The sequence below is a fragment of the Copadichromis virginalis genome, linkage group LG10, assembly GCF_057382275.1.
Source record: "Copadichromis virginalis isolate Kocher_CV1m ecotype Utaka linkage group LG10, C_Virginalis_male_GT1.1, whole genome shotgun sequence".
NCBI classification, from domain to species: Eukaryota; Metazoa; Chordata; class Actinopteri; order Cichliformes; family Cichlidae; genus Copadichromis; species Copadichromis virginalis.
Window position 1 is genome coordinate 23,181,581 of NC_140627.1, and position 22,082 is coordinate 23,203,662.

At 37.4% G+C, this 22,082-nt stretch overlaps 1 protein-coding gene across 5 annotated transcripts in view; it reads right to left on the reverse strand.

Annotated features, from left to right (window-relative positions):
- The window catches only part of gabra1 (gamma-aminobutyric acid type A receptor subunit alpha1), a 37,315-nt gene that overhangs the window by 10,026 nt on the left and 5,207 nt on the right, over window positions 1–22,082 (reverse strand). For all 5 annotated transcript variants that reach the window (XM_085470727.1, XM_085470725.1, XM_085470724.1 and 2 more), the window contains 6 exons: window positions 19,795–19,907; window positions 18,801–18,868; window positions 16,894–17,114; window positions 14,743–14,825; window positions 11,691–11,834; window positions 7,777–7,929 (listed from right to left, as the gene is read on the reverse strand). In XM_085470727.1, coding sequence (XP_085326853.1) covers window positions 7,777–7,929; window positions 11,691–11,834; window positions 14,743–14,825; window positions 16,894–17,114; window positions 18,801–18,868; window positions 19,795–19,907 — 782 coding nt within the window. The remainder of the gene's footprint in view (window positions 1–7,776; window positions 7,930–11,690; window positions 11,835–14,742; window positions 14,826–16,893; window positions 17,115–18,800; window positions 18,869–19,794; window positions 19,908–22,082) is intronic.

Here is a 22,082-nt window from a genome sequence, read left to right on the forward strand (position 1 = left end):
ACTAAAAGCCCAAAACCATCATCTTACTATAAAAAGTAATTTGGCTACCTGGAAATGAAGACAAATCCTTGTATGTGTGCTGTACTGAGATTTTCCTCCAGTCCAGTTAAGTTCTGCTCTTTCTCATGAAAATATACAAAATATTACTGAGGAAGACAAATTTGTAGGGCTAGGCTCTAAAGATTTGGGGTTTGAGGACTCAGTGAAGAGCTACAGAGCCAAAGCTTTAGCACCACGTGCACAGCTTTGAGCCATCCACCCGCGCCAATAACAAACTCGTTCTGACAACCTCTACCCCCCTCTCATTTGAAATATATGAGCACTTCCAGAGGCAACTATCATGACTATGTCTGTTGCAAAACAAGACATTCTATTTTTCGGTATAGTGCAGTAAACTGCATACTGCAAGCTTTGGTTAATCATGTGATTCATTCAAATACTCTCCTCCCCATCCAGAAGGAGGTGAAAATTGTTAGAAAATCTGGCCCAGTGTGTAATATTTTCTTCTAATTTGTTCAATTGATTTTTTTAATGTACTTTAAGGACCTGTGTGGTACAATGTTTTAGGTCATATTTAAGTTAAAATATTCCGATTTTTCAACAGTTCACAAACTACATCCTGCATATGAAGAATATTTATTTAGAAATATACTGAATACAGCAGCAAAAATAAAAAATAAATGAATATATATATATATATATATATATATATATATATATATATATATATATATATATTTGGGAAGAGATTGGTAGATGGAAGAAATGGGTGACAACAAAGTAGTGTCAATTTGTCAGATACTTTGTTTGCCTGTAAATCTGTTAATTTTGTGGGGGAGGATGAAGACAGCACCACTGGGTATTACACAAGCCTTCACAAAAGCACCCTGATGCTGGTATCATATATACTATGTTTGGTAAGCACCGTTGTCATGGAAACAAGTCTTCTAACTCCTCCAATGTCTTATTACCACAAGAGAAAAGAGGAGAAAGGAAAATAAAAACATTTTGCTTTTATAACATGAAATATTCCATTGATTTGAACATTAAGTGATGTTATGTTTTATTGCACACAAACTACTGCATAAACTATTTGCAGGTGTATCACTGCTTTTAATCAACTGCACACAAGTCTAAAGGTGTGTGTGTGCATTTGTGTGGGGGTTTTTTTTTTTTTTGGCTGTTTTTTTTTTGTCGGTGTGTGCATGTCAGGGACTTGACTAACATGGCCGACAAGGTGTGTTTCTTAAACTCTAGTAAGAACAATTTCCCTTTGTGCCTGTTAAGCAACAGGCCAACTTGGAATCATTTAGAGCCCTAGTATTTTGATTCATTTGAACATGTCTCCAGAGCTAGTTTTAAATGACTCTCTTTGACATGTTGTAACTAATAGACTTGAGGCTTTGAAGGCTGTTAATGAACAAAGTCACTGATCTGGAAAGTTCTAACTGGATTAATAGTGGTGTAACTCAGTTCTTGAGAGTTTCTTCCACTCAATTTAACTCAGTGTGCACAAGCACAAACTTTTTTTATATGATACAAATCTTCTAACAAGGTTTTCTGTCTTATTTATTAAATATTAACACATGTATAGAGGTTAATGGTTACTAACTTCAAAAGTATATTTTTATTTCTTTGGGAAATGCGAGCCAAAAATGTTAACTTGGTTAAACACAGGGTAGAAAAATAACAGAAAATTGATTTAAGGCTTATTAGAGTAATCAGCCTAATAGAAATTGTTGTCGGCAAAATAAATTAACTTGAACTCAAGGTCAAAACATTTTTCAGTAAGGTTCAAAGTTGATTGTTCTGTTCTATATTTAGCCCTTCACTGACAACCCTTAAATGACAGACTTCAAATAATCTGGCAAATCCTACGTGAGTAAGAAAAATATACTGTTTAGCCACCACATTGAAGCCAAGCCACAAATCTTTGTTCAGGAGTGAGCCTTCAGCAAAATGTCCCTGGTTCCAGTTAGAATGTTTTCTACAGGCAACCTGTCACACATGACATTCAAAACGCTGCAAGAGGTCAAAAGTACTTTATGAACTGAGTTATGTGTTAACTTTAAGAATATGCAAACTTTATGTGCAAGTTAAACCTTGTGTCTAACTGGCTGATTGAAAATATGACCAGCTTACTTATGCATAAACAACATCAACACTCAATTCTCGTTTGACTTGTAAAGTTCATCGAACTTTGTTTATGCTGAAGTCTTAAAAGCCTGTTATAACATGTTTCATCCTAATAATGACCTTTCTAAAATGTTTCTGGAATCTCAATAGTGTGGCAGGATGCCATCATTTAATTGTACAGATATTTTGCATGCAACCACAGGTCTGTGACATTAGAGATAAAAAGCCGACTGAGGTTAGACGAGGCCTATTACTACATTTACTACCAGCCATCTCATTACAAACCTTAAAAGGCATAATAACAAATAGCTGAAAGTAGTAAACAGATGAATTATGTGAGTAAAGAATTTGAAAATGAAAAATATGAAATGCATTGGTTTAAAATTTTCCTGTTAAATTGTCATTGTGAAATCACAATTTAAATCACTATATTATATTAGGAAATATAACAAGTGGTTTTTAATTTTAACAGTTTTCTTATGCTTGTGGGAGGACAAAGATGACCAGTTTGACTGCATGCTTGTGTATTAAAGAGTAAATTCATATGTTAGCTGTGTGTGGAGTTGTGTGGAGAGCTTTTTTAAAAAATAATTTCCTCAAACATTCCCCAGTGCAGAGCTGTCTTTGCTGGATGTCTATCAACACCCCCGCTGTGCAGCAGCTATTTATTTATTCATGCCTTATCAATAACTGAAACCCTTGGGAAGCTACACTCACACACAATACCTTCAGCATTATTACATCACCTCTGACTGACATATAATGAAGAAATAAACGGACACATTGATGGGCAGGTGAGTTAAATAACTCTGCCAACACTATAGATGTGAGATTTGTAACACACAGACAGGCAGCTTCGGAGACACATAGTGCTTACACTGTTGTTAGCTACTAATTAGAAATTGATGAGTACCCAATTTCTTCACATATCGCAAACAAACACATTTTCACACAAATGCATGAGCGCACATGTGCGAACTCCAGTATACACCACCCACTCACATACAAGGTGTTATTCCCTGATGAACAGATACCTCAAAAATCATCATGGGAAAACCCATAAATACCCAGCCAATCGCTCTTAAAACAGAGATGGAAGAAAGGGAGCTTATCTTCTGAGCCCTGCTGTCCCTGACAGCTTAGAGACAGAAAAATGGAGCGGGAGAGGGAGGTGGGATGTAAGAGAGAGCTCAAATCAGAGCCATCAGTGGCTGTTTCCTTTTGGTTTTCATTTGGACTAAATAAATAAATTGCCAACAGTTTTCCACTACACTGAACTAGCTATAAACTAATCAGCCTCTTAATCGGTACAGTGATAAATAAGATAACTCTACCCACTGCTGTGTTTTTAAATTGCCTATTCATCTACAGGGCAGGCTTTAGGAAAAAAGATTTAGTGCAGAAGCTGTGCTTCATAGTGACATAATGTAATTTAAACAGGGTTTTCAATGTTCAATTTGTTTTTGTTAATACTGTTTCTTTGTCAGCTGTGCACAACTGTGTGGCAACATCAACCTGATCACATCTGTAGCAATAACAAAACACAGTACTACAGTAGCTGTTTCTGAGATGAAAATGAGGAAAAACCAAGGTATAAATAAATATCTGTGGCAGGATGACTAAATAGAATTTGCATGGTTTAGTAATTTGTTCAATATTAATAGCATTATTTTTATTCCTAGATCTCTGTTCATGGATAAAGTTTACAGAGCCATATTCGGGTATAGCCGGACTGACAGAGCCACTGTGCTTACGCAATATTGCGGAGCTTTTATGTACAGTATATAAAGGTGCATTCGTTTGCATCATTACTATATTGCAAAATATTATTTTGCTTTTGAAAATGAATTTATGATAAAGATTTCATTAATGACCTAATGTGGACTTGAGTCATGCTTCTTCCTGCCTCTCACAGGGAATCTTCCAAATAATACTCCTCATAAATCTCCTTATTTACCAGAGAAGCGTGCAGCCACATTTATAATGTCTGACACAAATAGAATGACAAGGCATTAAACTCATTTAATTCCTATTAACCCACATGGATGTGGTACATTTTGCAAAAATACTTTTTGTCCATCCATCCATGAAGTTGGTATAATTGAAAATACAAAATATAGTGAGCTAGTGTGGCTCTGAATATCATTTTGGTTGATCACACGACCAATCCCCCGCCCAAAAAAGGCACTGACTATGATGAGTTTTTTTAATGGTTTCATTGTTTTTATTAGTAGTCCTAATAAGGTAAATCACTACATGTTTGCCATGAAATCAAACTCGTTCCTTATTTGAAATATTACATCAGATCTACTAAACCCAGCAATGGAAGTTTCAGTAACAGAAATAGATTAAAAATATCAGACCTACTATAAAATTTCAGTTTCTTCTAAATAATGAGGAACATTCCTGAAAGGAAGCTAAAATTACTGTATATAAAGACAAGAGATTTGGGTTTAGGTGCCACGGGTTTTCTTTCAAATCTGTGAAAGTTGTACACATCATATCAAGGTGAATTTATACATGGAGGAGACCTTCAACAAACAGGGACAGAGGTGCCCAAACACTTTTTTCCTAGTCTGCAGCAAACATCCAGAGCACCGACACATGTGATATCTCATAACCTATCACATAAAATTATTGGTGATATCACTAGATGTACATTATGCATTTCCATGTGTATGTGTGGAAAGCTATGGATGTAATTATAGTAATCAAGCATTTTTATTTTCACCATTATTGAGAGTCTTTGAAAATGAAAACAACCTAAAATGCCCATAAAATAAGTAAATAACAAGAAAAAAGGAATGAAAATGACAAAGATTTAAGGAAATGTGGGTTACTTGCAATATGTTAGACATATGTTTTGGCAGCAGATGTGATATTTAAAGTGTTTATACACTTTGGAACAACAAATCCTGTCTTATCCCTCTATGATGCCAAGTACCTTCCTAATGATGTTGTCTTTTGCATACAGTAAGCATATATACTGCACTCATTCTACCCTACGATTATAATAGCGCAAAACATGTGTACAATGGTCTGAAAGATCATATAAATGTTTGACTTTGATGATAGTTAAAGGATTAAGATGGAAATGAAAGATATCGATTGTCTTTATAATGCTTCATTCATGATGATACTGGCATTACTAACCTCTTTCAAGAACAGGCTCATTCATCTGCTGATGCATATTAATCATATGAATGGTCATCCTAATGTGCTGGGACACTGTGTTGCTCTCTGTCATGCTCATACTACATACATGTAATCCCATGAAGCACAACCAGTATTGAGGGACACATACACACACACAGACACACACACACGCCCTAGATAGTTGATTGAATCTAATCTAGGCCATCCTCATCCCCCCCTAAACACGTGACAAGCACCTCAGGTAGCAAGCTGTGGCATACACATACACACACCCACACATACAAACACACACATACATATACACACACGAAGAAACTCACAGCTCACACAAACGGACTCCAAAACATTGCAGGGAGAGTAGAAAAACCTGCTGGAGACTGCAGAGCTGCAAATCTGGTGTCTGTATAATGATTCCGGGAAAGCTCTTTAAGTAGTGGGCCAGGGGAGACACTGACATTCATGAGAAGAAGATGAAGAGAGAAAGAGGGAGTGAAGGAGAATAAAGAAAAAAGAAGAAGAAAGTGTGGAGGGTGAGGTAACTCAAGGACATTCTGCCTGCTGCCGTGCTTTGCTGCTACAGAGCATGCTGCAGACTAGCAAGAGCTTTCCTTGTGGGCTGTATTATGTAAGACCTTAGTGTGACAGACAGATACACTCTACATACACACCATCAGACACACACAAACACACATTCACATAACAAACACACACACTCAGGCCAATGTGCACGTGTAGACTCGCATTCTCACATGCACTGATGTACACAAGCAGGCACAAACACGCAGTAGCTGTAGTCAAACATTCTAAGCACGTAAATCTAAATTCACACTGAGCTTAAAATTCTACTGCAGTTTGCCACAAGTGATTAACGCTCTTTTTGCCTTAGTAAAAAACAAAACAGAATAGAACAGTATGGATGTACTGAACAGAGACAATAAAATGTCTGGTATATCTCACGTATTTTAAAATATGTTTTTGACATAGCCATCTTAGCCTTCAGTTAAAAAAGCCTACAGGCTATTTATCAACCATCTGGCAACCACCGGTCACAAGGGGAAAACGTGTATTCCCTGGCCAGCTGGTGAGTGATTGCGGGAGGTTACTGGCTGATACTGGGTGAAGTCAGTCAGAAAAACCAGTGCACTAAAACTCCTTTCGATTGCTTTGATTATAACCACATTCGGTCACCTAGAGTTTGCATGAAAGACACCAACTTGTCCGCAAACACTTGCCACTTGAAAAGGTGTGATACACACTGGAAAACTGGAACATTTTATTTCAGAGTTGCGTCTTACCACTGCAACCTACAGATTTCAAAATACTTTTGGTTTGTGTAGCATTTTTCACAGTTTCGCTATTGCTTAGAAAGTAGTTTGCTATTGTTTTGCAGCTGTGTCAGCATCTGCCATGCAAACTGTTATCAAAGCATTCACAAAGAGGCTTTTCAGTGCAGCACTGTATACCTCATGAAGTTTTAGTAATGTCACAGCAACTGCTAGCAACTTCCAGCAATAACTCACAACCAGTCTAAGAATACCCATTTTTCCCTCGAAAACTGTGGTTACTAGATGGCCAGTTGTTGTTGTTCATGACTATAAGGTTTCCCAGCAATCCAACACCCCCCCGAAAAAGTAGCTTGCAGCTCGCCTTTTTTTACATTTCTGTTTATGCACAAACAAATGAGACACACATTTTAATTTGTGAATTTTAGAGGCTGTCTTTTTTTACAAAAACATTGAGCATAGCCAGGCTGACTCCCTCCCCCTCCATCCATTTATTTCAATTTATATATTTCTAAAATAGTGAAATAGTACTTTATGGAAAAATACTTTTTTTTCCTAAATCAGAGAATAATAAAACGAAACAAAGCAAAAAATCAAACCATCATTAAGCAACAGCTTTTTAGAAACAACTTAAACTCAAGCTTGTGTTATAAATCTGAAAAATGTTGTTCACACGCTTTTCTGTGCATGTATTGAGGCAAAAATCAAAATGCCAGATGTAGTACTGCAGAATAAAACAATATTATGTTGAGTGTGTTTTTGGACTTTCTGTTTTGTTAATTTGAATAAACAATGCAGATGGCATTACTTTATAAAATAAAGCAAAGCATTTCTTAAGCGATATATTATTGGTTTGAAGTATTCATCAATAGTAAGTATTCTTCATTAAATAAATGTGTAAATTAAAAGAAGGTATTGTAAAAAATGCAATTGAAAATAATTTCATATCAGTGTGTCTAAGAGTCATGTGTTGGCTTTAAATAGTTTTTGTTGTATTCTTTTTTATTATTGTTTTTAATATATTAATTATTGTTATTATAGATTTAAGCAATTAGTCGATTTGTTGCCTAGCTTTTGTGTGACTACCTAATGTATCATTTGATTATCTTTCAGACTTTTCAAGAGCAGTTTTGAAAACTTCTGATGATGGCCTCTAGCCAAAGATGTTTTGAAGGGAAAAAAGAAAAAAAAAAAAACTCACCAAAGACAGTCCTGGCAGGGACAGATTCTCTGTTGAGCCAGAAAGACACTTGGGAGAGGATAACTGTCATGATGCAGGGTAGGTATGTCTGGATCACAAAGTAACCAATTTTCCTCTTCAGGTGGAAGTGGGTTGTCATCACAACATATTCTCCTGTTGTTCACAGACAGAAAGCATTGAACATTTACAATCATTAAAAAAAACTTTACTTATGGATACTAGATTGAAGTACCTAGCCATGGTTTTTATCAACACAGAAAGAGCTTTTATGATGCATTTAGTTCTTTTGATATGGAGCAATGCAATTTGGTATCTCTTTAACACTAATTGCCATATTTTAAAGTAACATTGTGATGGAAACAGTGTTGTCTTTACGTTCCTTTATGTTTTCACAGAAAGCCAAGAGTATTCCCTAGGATATAAGCATAGATTCTTAGACAATTACCTGAGAGGATTGTCCTGAAGATGCAGAAATCAATTAAAAGCTGTACACAATGATTTAAGTTTTGGGAAAAAGTTATGGTTTTAGCTGTTAAATTGGGGAAATAAAAGTCTGTTTTTGGAATTATTGTGTATTTTTCACGAGCGTTAACACCACTGCTTTGGTTTACTTCTTAAGACTGAGACTGACCAGAGGTGGCCAGGCCAATCCCACGTAGTGATCTACAAATTAGGCTAGAGACATGGTTCCCATTTTGTTAGCAAATTAGCTAGCGTTGATAAGGTAGAAAATAGTTCTGATAAAACAAATAAACAAACAAAAAACAAACAAATCACTACGAGATCGAAAAGCAATCAGTTTTAATGATAGCAAATAACAGTGAGTTGATGAGCCTGGCAGTGCATCTTACTCCTGTCTCTCTGTATCTGTCTACCCTTAGCTTCACTGAGCTAGGTTACATATGTTTCCAGGCAATATTTCCAGCCTGGAAACATCTTTTTATTTTCATTTATTTTGTTTTGTTGTCTGACAAATGTTAAAGCAAGTAAAGCTATTTGTTAAATTTCATGAAGAGCATTATTTATACACTGTGGTCATATGTACATGTACAAAATCGAGCCTAGCATTAGTTTAGCCACGCCTGACCCAACATGGAGACAAACTTATCTCAATCTCAGCAGATCAACTAATGTCATCTTCACATCAGCTTTTCCAGTTTTCCACATACAGTGGTGTGAATAAGTGTTCCTGATTTTCAGTTTTTTTGTATGTTTGTCACATTTAAATGTTTTAAATCTTCAAACTAATTTAAATATTAAACAAAGATAACACAATTAAACATACATCATAAAAATGCCGTTTTTAAATGATGATTTCATTGATTAAGTTATCCAAACCTACAGGGCCCTGTGTGAAAAAGTGATTGCCCCCCTCCCCACCCCCATTAGAGCATAGATTAACTATGGTGTATAACATGTTTGGAATTTTTGTTTCAATTTCTCAAAAAGGTTACAAAGCCATTTTTTAAGCTTTGGGATTCCAGCGAATCACAGTGAGAGCCATTATCCACATATGGCAGAAACGTGGAACAGTGGTGTACTTTGCCAGGAGTGGCAAGCCAACCAAAATTACCGCAAGAGTACAGCAAGGACTCAACCAAGAAGTCACAAAAGACCCCAGAACAACATCCAAAGAACTGCAGGACTCACTTGCCTCCGTTAAAGTTAATGTTCATGATTCCACCATAAGAAATATACAGGGCAAAAATGGCCTGCATGGCAGAGTTCCAAGACGAAAACCACTGCTGAGCAAAAGGAACATTAGAACATCATCAGCAGAACAATGATTCCAAACAGCAAGTCAAGCTCTTACTGGCTTAAGAAAAACAAAATGAAGACTTTGGAGTGACCTGAATCCGATTGAGATGCTGTGGCGTGACCTTAAAAAGGCGGTTCATGCTTGAAAACCCTCCAGTGTGGCTGAATTACAACAAATTTGCAAAGACGCTCCACAGCGCTGTAAGATACTCATTGCCAGTTTATAGCAAAAACTTGATTGCAGTTGCTATACAATCACTTTTTCACACAAGGCCATGCAGGTTTTGATCCCCCCCCCCCCCCCCCCTTAATAATAAACACCTTCATTTAGAAACTGTATTTTTGTTTACTTGTGTTATCTTTGTCTAATATTTAAATTTATTTGATGATCTGAAACAATCAAGTGTGACAAACATTAAAAAATAGGAAATCAGGAAGGGGGCAAACACTGTTTCACACCACTGTACATGAACATGGAAGGGGAATGGTGGGGAATAGTCCTCTCTACCTTTTTGCTTTGTGTTCAAGAAAAGAGCCATGGCATAAATAATGGCGGATGGAGAGAATTGTCTTGTTTTGAGAAAAGTGGTCCTGACTGGAATAAACCTGATTTTACAGAGATTATATAGTCTCTATCACTACTAGTCATCAGACACTAAAAAGGACCGTATCTCTAATACAGTTTATTCTGTATTGACAAAACTATTCAAACTTATTGATAAAGCTATTAAAATTAGAGCATGGACTTTGGACTTTATTTATTATTCTCAATTCCAGTTACTAATGTGAATGCCCCATGAACACTGGGTGTTTTCACATCTCTGGTTTTTAACTCTGCCTAAATCAGGTTCATTTTCTTCCTTGCTACAACTCATTTGGGCAGGTGGGAGCAAAGTTAATGTGCTTGGGTGTAGCCCAAAAGAACCACATCGAGGCGCTTAAAATGATGTGGTCTAGGTTTGGTAACAAAATAAACTATTTGCTCGTGGTGTGAACATGATCAGACTTTCACACCTGCAACATGATACTGTAAATGATGACTATAAAATCTCTTTTTCCGCTCAGTCGTCGGACTTCATAAACATCTTATATTATAGTACAGAGCAAGATAGTATTTTCATGTTTCTTTCAAGTAAATTTTCCTAGAATAGTTTTATCTAGCTCAGATATTTGACATTGTCATGAAAACATATTAACACTGTTGTTGTCTCATGTTAAAGTACATGGCAGTGACTAGAACACAACGCCCCCTTCCCTTTCTTGTTCCCTCTTCAGATACAGGTGAACAATACGTTATCACAAGGTTAAGTGATGGATTTTTCTTTGTTTTTTTTTTTCTGTGAAAATAAACCACCAATTGGAAAATGCTCCAAATGAACAAACTCATCAACAAATTTGTACCAGCAAAACAAGTACAAGATTGAAATAGCTCATAGAGTCTGTCTATGTGCCATAAATGCTTTGCTGTATTTTGCCCTTCTGCTTCTGTTCAGTTTTTTTTTTCTGTTTTTGTGCTTGAGATTTATTGGCATGGTTTGTCTTGTGGGACTTAAAGTGGGCATAAGAATGCATTGATTTTGAGGTTTTCCAGAGACCCAAATAACTAAAACAAAACAAAATAATAATAATAAGATGGTATTAAGTCAATTGGGGGCCTGCTTCCAGTAAAACAAACAAAGGATGGAGGCCTGGGATTAAGCATTACTTTTTATTTCCAGCAGCTAACATCACTGCAAACAGGTCACCCATTTTATGCTGCGACTAATTTTTGCCAGTATCAATCAACCAAAATGAGGTGGATGGAAAAAAGATGTGGTGGCCAGTAGGGAAATAAGTATGTGGGACATAGTCTGTCATTTGTGAGGCTCAAAGTGATGCCACTACAGATGCCAATGCATTGATGCAGTTCTCAAAATTTGTAAATTCAGACTGTCTACACCATCCTTTGAGCATTTAGAAATAATTAACAAGAAGACCTCAAGAGGATAACAAAAGGATCTACATGGCTCTTTATGTATTGATCTTTCCCAGCAAATAAATGCCATGTGAATATTAAAATGTCTAGTAACTGAAGAAAAAATCCCTTAAAAGACATTCATTTAATTTACAACAAACCAGTTAATGAAGAGCAGACCTACAACCACAATGACACCTACCTGTGCTGGACTGGACCACACCAGAATCCACATGCTGCCCCATCAGATCATACTGGTTTAATCTGGATCCATCCTCTGCCACCACTACAGACTGGGCAGCCCCTCTAGTCCACACATACACCACCTCAGCTCTAGTGTAGGCATCTGACAAGAAACAAAAGAGTAAGAAGTTATGAATTATTGTGCTCCTGGTGTCTTGCCGTCCCTAGCTGCCTTGAACGTTATATTTTTGGAGCTGCCAGGGATACCAGGTGGAAAAAAAGATAAATCTGAAGTGATGTCTTGCTCTTAATTCTTCATGTCCTACCTCATTTCATTTTGTACCATCCTGTCTTCTTGTCTGCTATTCTCCCATTTTACCACGTCAGTGCTGTCTATCATGGCTTATTTGCTATCCAAGCACATTATGCCCCTTTTTTATCCAGTGAGTTTCCACAGACCTTAGAAAACATTTTTTCCAATTATCTTTATTATATTATTATTTTTTTGTCTATGGCCTATATATATTTTATATCTTCTCACATGTGTTATAATGTGAGTTGATGTTGTGTCACATTATGTCATGACACATCATGTCATCTCTTAATTTATAAGAAAACAAGCAAACAACCTCCCATCAGGACAACATGACCTTAAACCAGACAAGTCAGTCTATTCTTCCCTCCGGCCACCCAACCTGTCAAAGCTGCAGTGTGGCTCCACCACTGCAGAGAAAAGGATGGCTCAACTGCAGACTGCAGCATAAGGAAGAGAGCTCATCACTAAAATATTTAGGGAGTGAGTTCAATTTAAAAGCAGTTAAGGCTTGGTCCTCTCAGTCACGCTGTGCAGCTGTCTGAAAAGTGGCACAGAGACGGTGTTACATTCACTTCTCTATTGGCTTAGTTTTGCCACATTCATATTTTTTTCTTGATATTCTTTATTTGTGTCTCTTTTCTTCTTGTTTGGTTTTTTTCAAATGTAATATAGGGTACAGGTAGCTGTCACCAGTGAACAGTTGGCAAGGTACTATCAATACTATCTAGAGTACGCCGATAAACACAGGTCTACACTTCGCGTGTCTAGCAGGATAATCAACAAACTCAATTTCAAAAATATTTGGGATGCTGTAAAAAATGTTAATAATAACAAAATGCAGTGATTTGCAAAATCAAATAATTTGAAAATCATTATTCACAATACAATGCCATCATCATATGTACGATTTTAAGGAAAAAAAAGGTAATTTTGAATTTCATGACAACAATTTATCTAAAAAAAGTTGGTACAGGGACATGTTTACTACATTTACCACTGTGTAGCATCCAATCATCTTTTAAAAATAGTCCATAAGCATCTAAGACCCGAGGAGACCAAGTAACATTTGGTCTCCAAGATGTTAGCAGTAGCGAGTTGAGGACTCCGTGGATCGGACTTGTTTGTTCAGCACATCTCACAGATGCTTGATTGGATTGAGATCTGGGGAATTTGGCGGTCACGTGAACACCTCAAACCAATTGTTGTGCTCATCAAACTATTCCTGAAACATGCTTGCTTTGTGTTAGGGTAAAAAATCCTCCTGAAAGAAGCCACAGTGATCAGGGAATGACCTTTCCATGAAAGGACCTAGATGGTCTGCAGCAATTCTTAGGTAGCTGCATGTCAAAGTAACATCCGCATGGATGGCGGGACCTAAGGTTTCCAGGCAAAACGTTGCCCAAAGCATTCCATAGTCCATCCTGGTGCCAGGTGTTCCCCAGGTAAGCAACACACATGCACCAAGTCCACACATCCACATGATGTAAAAGAAACCATGATTCATGAAACCAGCTACCCTTTTCCTCTGTTCTTCTTCATTGCTGGTGCTTTCAGTGGTGGACAGGGATCTCTTCAGATTTTATAAATCTTGTGATATTATACTAGTCTGCAGCTTTGAAGCCCCATATGTAACAAACTGTAATGCACGGTGTGTTCTGACACCCTTCTATTACAACCAGCATTAACTGTTTCTGCATTTTGAGCTACAGTACCTTGTCTGTTGAATCGGTCCACACGTGCTAGATTTCGCTCCCCCAAAACATCAATGAGCCTTGGCCATTCATTACCCTGTCTGTGGTTAACCACTGTTCCTTCGTTAGACCACTTTTAATAGATACTGACCATTGGAGACCCCGAACACCCAAAAACAGCTGCAGTTTGGAAGATCCTCTGACTGATTTGTTTAGGCATCAAAATGTGGCCCTTATCAAACTCACCCAAATTCTTATACTTGCCCATTTTTCCTGCTCCTAACATGTCAACTTTGAGGACAAAATGTTCACTTGCTCACTAACACATCACACTCACTGACAGGTAATATAATCAGGAGATAATGATTGTTATTCACTTTACCTATCAATGGTCAGAATTCTATGCCTGTATGTACTATGCAGTTTAGCATGGTCTTGGTGAAATATGTAAGGCCTTTATTTGTATTAATAGACAGCAATTTCTATAAATGTCCCTGACCCAAAGATCGCAGGCATCCTAGATTTATTTTTGGACTTGCCCCTTGCGCACAGAGATTTCTCCAGATTTTATAAATCTTGTGATATTGTGTACTGTAGATGCTGGAGTATCCATGAAATTGTTCCACAATTTGTAGACAGTTTTTTTTTGGAGACCATCAATCTCTGCCTGTCTTTAGTTCTGAGAACTTCTGCCTCTACAACATGCTTTTTTTTTTTACATACCCAGTCACTGTTACTGATCTGTTCTCAGTTAACCCAAATAATTTCAAAATGTTCTTTCAGTTATTTCTTTTTAGTAACATTTATTTCTGACCTATCCCAACGTTTATAACACATGTTGCTTCCATCAAACTTTAAAGTGAACTAATATTTTTCCATCAAATAGCATACGGTCTCAGTTCAAACATTTAATGTTTTCTGGTTTTTTAATCTGAAGGAAATAGGGCTTTAATGGATTTGCAAATCTTTGCATTTTGTTTTAATTTCCACAGGATTACACAGTGTTGCAAGCTTTTTGAAACCTAACTTGCATAAGATTATAAGTGACAACAGAGGCTACTTACAGCTGCCAAACTTCAATGGACAAGCATGAGCATCCATAGGGAAGTCCTCTAGATGCATAGGACATTCTGCTCTTACTGTAAGCCTAGAAAATGTTCACAAAGACATGGGCAGTGAATTAGAAAAAAACAGAGTATAGAGGAAAACAGAGCATGTGGCAAAGCGGGCAGAAAAATAATGAAAGTGTGATGACAGTAGAATTAAGGCAGAATGACAATTCATTACAGTTAGGCACAAGAAACATGTGGTATATTATTCTTCTTTCCAGTCTGTTGGGACCAGCGCCTGTTGAACGAAGCTCTACTACTTTTCCCCAAACCAACAGAAGTGCTCCAGTTCCCTGAGCTGTGAGTTTCTATTTCCTGACAGCCTGGTGAAAAACAGCATGTCAGGCCACCCGTGACACACTAATCTCCCATCTATCCCTCATCTCACTCATCTGTGACAGCAATATGGGCTCCGCCTATCACCCCTCCCCCTGCTAGTAAACATGTTGAAACAAATGCTTTATGATCCTTGCTTTAGACATCTCACATTAGCATCAGTCTGTTTTGTGCATCGATGTTTGCACTGTCATAAATGGGTTTTTTTAACCAACTCTGTGGAAGGATACTGAGGTGTCACACCTTATCAACTCAATGGTTCATGCGGCATCTTCAAAGCAATAAATCATAATATGGTTAAAAAATAAATAAATAAATACAAATGTATTTTCCTGACGAATGCTATTGCAGTTACAATGACATTAACATCTGTGCTGGAAATTTATGGTGCCTTACCGTAATACAGACATTAAAATGCAAGCATTGAAACACTTCATCAATGTGACAGAACTTAAAAATATAAATATAGTTGTATGGTAAATCATATTTGTGTGAAGGAGCCAAAAAAAAGTATATTCTTTATATTAAATGGGGTAGATGCAGTGCACATAAAACATTAACTCAGATAACACTGTCGACAGCCCTTTCCAGAACATAGTGACTTGTAACATGAAGCTTTTTTACCCAGTATTTCATACCTTTTAACACATTCTAATGCCAAACACCAAGACCTGACCTATAGCATTTGCAAGTTTAGCTGACAAAATCCAATGATGACCACCAAATCCATTAAAAATACATGAATAAAGACAACCTTGGATGACATTATCTTTCATTATTATGACCATGGCATTTAAAATTTATTATGAATCAATCAAATATAATTTTTTACTTATTAATACACCAAATGTGTCTCGAGAAACAAAAAATTTAATAAATAACGGGCTGTTGTGTCTGAGTCGTGTGCTATATACGTTTTCTAGCTGGACACAGAAAATACAAAACCTTGTTACTGGTTTATGGTGTCTTGTCACTGGAGCAGTACCATTTGATGTGTGTCCTTGACAGGGGGTAATTATTTGTGGTTTGCATTTTATAGAGCTCAGTCTTAAACCTCTGATGACAATTTTATACCGTAATGTAAAAAGTACAGAAATGGACCTTCTAAAAAAAAATGCTAAATAAGGGGGCATTCATTATTTTACACTGTGCATTTTTATTATCATTTATTCATACACTTGGAAACGCTTTCCTAGTCTTACTCATGAATTACAATGTGCTTATAACACACGTCTTCAGAATGTGGAAAAAAAAAGCAGAGCACTGTGCCTTTAGTGAGAGCTCTCCAGTACCTTTTTTTACTGCTTGGGAACAAATTTATCTCTTTTAGACCTTCAAAAAAGATACACATAGTTACTTTGAGGTCCAGTTATTAGTACTAGGGGATACATCTGTGTGGCTTGCAGCTGTAGGGACTGACATGAACTTTTACTGTCCTCATCAAACTATGTCAGACTTTTTTTTTTTTTTTAAATACATGGTCTTGGGAAGGACTGACACAACTAGAACAGGGAGTTCAGAACTCGAAGCGAAACTCTAGGCTAAGTAATTTCACATCATTCCTCACAATTTCTCCACATCAGTCTTCCATAACTGAATTCTTCTTTTTCAGCTAAGACCATTAAGATCTACTGTTCCTTTAGCCCAGATTCCTCATCAAATGTTGCATGTAATGAAATAATACCAGTCGCTTTTCAGTCAATCTCAAAACATTATCTAGTTCCTTTTAAAATCTTTATTGCACCAGTGCAGTAGAATACATTGGCCTACCTCATGGTATAAAGTAGTGTGCCTTCCTCTGTGATTCGCAGAAGCTTGTTTGGCATGGTCATGTTGTGCGCCACTGACTTTTTGCCATTGTGGAAGAAAGTATCGGGGGTCCAGATCTTGCTGGCCATCAGGTTGTTGAGACGTAGCACAGCCATGGGGCCTTTGAACTTTAATCTTTCATCCTTCCAGCTTTGTCTGAAGAACACATCAATTGTGTACTCCTACAAGAAGCAGGTGAGGCACAGACAAAAAAAACACAAGTCAACAAAAAGTCGTGCTCCACCACCTCGTAGCAGTTTTCTTTGTACTTTTACCTTCAGCTGGTTTGAGGAAGATGCTGAGTAATCTAACCTCATTTTTCCCCTGTTGCCATGTTCTCACTTTTCTTCTCTCTTTTTTTTCTTCGTTTTGCCTCATGTCACTTTGACTTTCTTATGGTTGGCCTAGTTTCCCTGCTGGTAACTGTCTTTTTACATTAACGGTTTTGCCGAACATAAAGAAGAAGAAGGATAGAAGAAGAAGGTTTCCTGGCTGGTAAGTGTATTCTTTTTTTTTTAAAGAATGCCTCCTTTGTACAGTAACTTTGCTGTGTTTCAAACAGTAATATGTGGCTTTGCCTTTCCATTTTCTTCTTTTATGTTATTTACATAATTATTGTCTGGTCAGTTTAATGTGCACTATGCAAATACAGAATCATTAATTATCTGGCCATTTGGTTTTGCATTGTCAGGTAAGTGCCAAAAATGATCATTGTTAGCATTTATCTTTGGGGGGACTTCTTTGCTCAGTAATCTAAATTACACCCGACACAAAAAGGAAGCACCGGACACAAAATTAGGAGGACATTTCATTTTCAAGCCAGCTAATGACTAGCTGAGAGCAGATTTTAATGGTTCCACATGACCGCCCGGCAGAGTAAAGGGAGCCAGTAAAAATTACAGAACAGCGTGGGTTTTTTTTTTTATTCTCCCCCGCCTCTTTGCCTCTCAGTTCCCGTAAGATAATTAGTATGAAGTGAAACAGAGCTTCAAGGCAATAAAGCAGGATAGGGAAAGGCTGGAGATGGAGAAAATGTTCCTCAGCTCTTCCTTCTGGCTTTAACAGAAGCAAAATAGTTGTGGCCTGTATGTCAACCAGTGCAATTAACTGAGATTATATCAAACAGAGCAGACACACTTCACGTGCTTATAACAGGAGTGTTTTTTTTTTTTTTTTTATCAAGGCTGGGTAGTGAGTCGTTTAAATGAGATTAATTGGTTTCTGGTGAACAGGGTAAAGATCACTTGTGTTGGAACAACTTACATTTTGTGTGTGTGTGTGTGTGTGAGTGTGTGTGTTTTCAGGTTGAATGTTAAATAAGACAAAAAAATAAAAACGTTTATTAATATTTCTTTGCATTTTGTAGCTTCTTGTAATTTCAGATGGGTTCAAATAGCTTGACCTTTCAAACTGCAGAAAAACACAATAAAGTATGACTTGTTTTTAAATCAGATTAAACTTTAAGCTTGTCATAATCAATCACTCATAATCACAATTTTGCTTGTTATTGTATTGATTTGTTCTTAATTATACTTTAGTTCATGTGAATGTTCCAAAATAATGCAAGTAATTTTATTGTCTATCCTTCCAACTTGTACAAGAAGGATATTTGAGGCTTTTTTTTTGTAGTATACACTGGTACCACAGCATTTTTGTAGCATGAGCTTACAAACCATGAACCGGAAAATTTAGTTTGCAGGTGACAGTTTTATTAACACATCATAAGTTAATAGAATGAATCTACAAATCAATAGATATTTCACAGCTTAAAGAACACTGTGTCCAGAAAGGCTATAAGGCAGGGCTAAAGATGGAGGGGAGGAATACCAGAAAACTAATGACATTTATAGAGGCGAAAAGAGTCTTACCATGTCATGGTCCGAAACTGGCCCAATACTAGTCACGAAAATGTCAGTCTTGACTTCAGTTACACGCTCTGTTGAAGCAGGAAATTGCTGAGTGAGTGACTATCAGTGGCATTCATTAGCTTCTAACTACCTGTTAACACAGGACCACCTGGCTATAGCCTCTGAAGCACTAAATCTATTCGGAAATATTTTTAGCACTTAGACATGCACACAAGAAACAAACAAAAAAACAAAACATTTAAAAAAATGTCCACTTTGGATGTCAATAACCATTTCTGTTGTTATTGAAACCGGACAGGGCTTTAATCTCTTAATAAATTTGTGCATTGCTGCATTGTTGGAAATGTGCCATTCTAGTCCCATAATGCTGATAGCCAAAATGGGACCACTGAGGATTCATTTGGAATGGGCTGCAGAGAGCGTGTGTGTGTGTGTGTGTGTGTGTGTGTGTGTGTGTGTGTGTGTGTGTGTGTGTGTGTGTGTGTGTGTGTGTGTGAAAGGTTTGTGGCAGAACAATTTATGAATGATACCCATCATAATCCATAATTTCTTCCCCTTGGCTGCTGAACTTCTAGCAGGCGTTGTTTTATTCGCCTGTCTGTTTGATGCCTGCTGCATCATACTGTGCAATCCTCAGTGTCCTTCACACACTAATTCTCACATCATCACTCCCTCCTTTCCCTTTTACTCTCTGTTTTTCTTTCTTTATCTAGTTTGCACCTTTTCATTTCCTGGATTTGTCCTTGAATTCCTGCCATTTTGCTTCCGTCTTTTGTCAATGGATAGTTGACAATAGAAGGAACAAACACACACAAAAGCAGGATAGAAGGGCCAGGTCTCAGATTGTTTTACCTTTTAAAGTCTGACACTTACTGCAAGCTCCCCTCTGTAACATTTAAACCCTTGGAGATTATTCTATTGCAAGTTTAAAAAAAAAGACAAACAGCAGCCATTATGTGGGACAAAATATATGCAATGACTTGGGTTTACTGACCTCCTAGTCCTGGCCTGAGGCGATTGTCATAGCCATCCAGAAGGCTGTCTAAGATCTTTGTGAAGACTGTAGTGTTATCTTTCTGTTGATCTGTCATGCCGTTCTGCCCAGAGCTGGGAACGCAAAGAATAAGATTTAAAGTCACAGCTAGAATCTAAAACCACAGTCAGAACTCTCAACTGTGTAAACTGTATTATAAATCAAAGGGGGAAGAAGGACGGTTTCAGCTTTGTAGTTAATGCACATGGGTAGCGTCAATGCAGCGTGAATCACATTGTGATAACACAAAGAAAACTCAGCCAAATCCTATATGACACTGACAAATTTAGCTGCTAAATTAGAATTCAGTGTGTGAGCACGAGCATAAGGTTTCAGATCATATTGATATGAAATAAATAAGCAAGTGATTGTTCAGAGGTGGACTGGAAACGAACGTATCCCATGAGGCCAAGTTTTTCTCTACTATTAGCACATTCTCACTTCCAAGTCATCACTGACGCTTGGTCAGAACCAGTTGGCGTAACATGTTCACACACTATAGCATTACATTCCAAAGCACAGATTACATTTTTGCCAGATGACAAAGTATAGCAACTGAAAAAAATGACTGGATAAATTGAACTTGGGCTAGTGGATAGCATTGAAGAGCGCTATTATTCAGTGTGATAGCAGGAGTTCCAGTTTCTTTGGCTTTTGTTTTGAAAAGTAGAATGGGAGGCAGAGCCTTCAGTTTTAAGATTAGACTTAAAACTTTATTTTGGCTCACATGACCCTGAAACCTCCCTTGGTTACACTGCAATAGGTTTAGGCTGCTGGGGGATTCCAATGATGCACTGAGTGATTTTCTGCATTTAATTATTAATTATTATTAATCTCTGGATCCTTTCACAGCATGTCTCTCTCTTGTCTTCATTTGCTCACCCCTAACCGGTCGGGGCAGATGGCTCCCTCTGAGCCTGGTTCTGCTAAAGGTTTCTTCCTGTTAAAAGGGAGTTTTCCTTCCCACATCCGCCAAAGTGCTTGCTCATAGGGGCTTATATGACAGTTGTCGTTTTCTGTTTTTTTGTATTATTGTAGGGTTTATATCTTACAATATAAAGCACCTTGAGGCAACTGTTGTTTGATTTGGCCCTGTAGAAATCAAATTGAATTGAACTGATTTCAACTAAACATTAGTTTTGACTTATTAGTCTCAGTTACTATATGGTTAGGTTTAGGAGTAGAACAACTTTACATGTTAGCCACCTCTCTGCCATTGTCTCATCCCATAACAGTGATGGCACAGCAGGGTGCATTTGGCTATAGTTTTACAGGCCACCATGCACAATGACAAATGGCTCAAGGGGTATCCAGTGTGTTAAAATGCTACGCCAAGGGGGTCCATCCCAAACGTCAGTATGTGTTGACTTGATAGTGAGACCAATTTGACACTGGATTTATTTATTTATTATTAGTGGGGCGTGTGGGCTGCATAGCATGTACCGTATGTGTAGGTACACTCAGCAGAGAAAATAGAGAGTGAAATACAGAGTAGACATAGAGAAACCATAATACATTATTGATGCCTTAATATGGACTTTTAGATCACAAAGCCCTTGCTGAATGTGCTCTTTGAACAACATGAAACAAAATGCTTAGAGCAATGCTGAAAACACTCACAATCAGTAATTGTTAGAGGAGGGTTTGCATCTCCACACATAAATATTTCAACGCACTCATAATCTGGGATACAGCCCCTAATTACAATGTGTAGCACAAGGACTGCAGTGAAAGAGCACGTGTGTCTATGAAGGAATGCATGCATGTACCATCTGCACCCACAAGCTTCCATATATGAGAGCACAATGATTATCTTCAACAGCATATTTTATTCTACTATCATCTTCGCCTCCTTTGCTGTGCCAAAGGGATTTGGTTTGATTGCATGCAAAATAAACAGCAAGTGTTTGGAAACAAGCTCTGCTAGCTGAAAAGCTCCAAGGAGAGAGAGAGGTCATCGAGATTAGTTAGCGGGGACCTGCAAAAGGTTGGAGGGAAAAGTAGGAGGGATAGCGGGTGGGAGAGTGACGCCTATTAAGAATGGGAGTTAAAGCTTCAATGTATAGTCTAAAAAGACAAAAAACAAGGGAATAGAGACTCAAAAGCCTTGGAAAAGTGAAGATACAGTTTCGACTGCCACAACCACATAGATACATAGTTCTCAAAAAAAGCTATAGGTCTGAGGCAGAGCCTACAGATTTCAACATTAACGTGCTAAACACTTCTTTGTAAATAAGGATGCACCATCC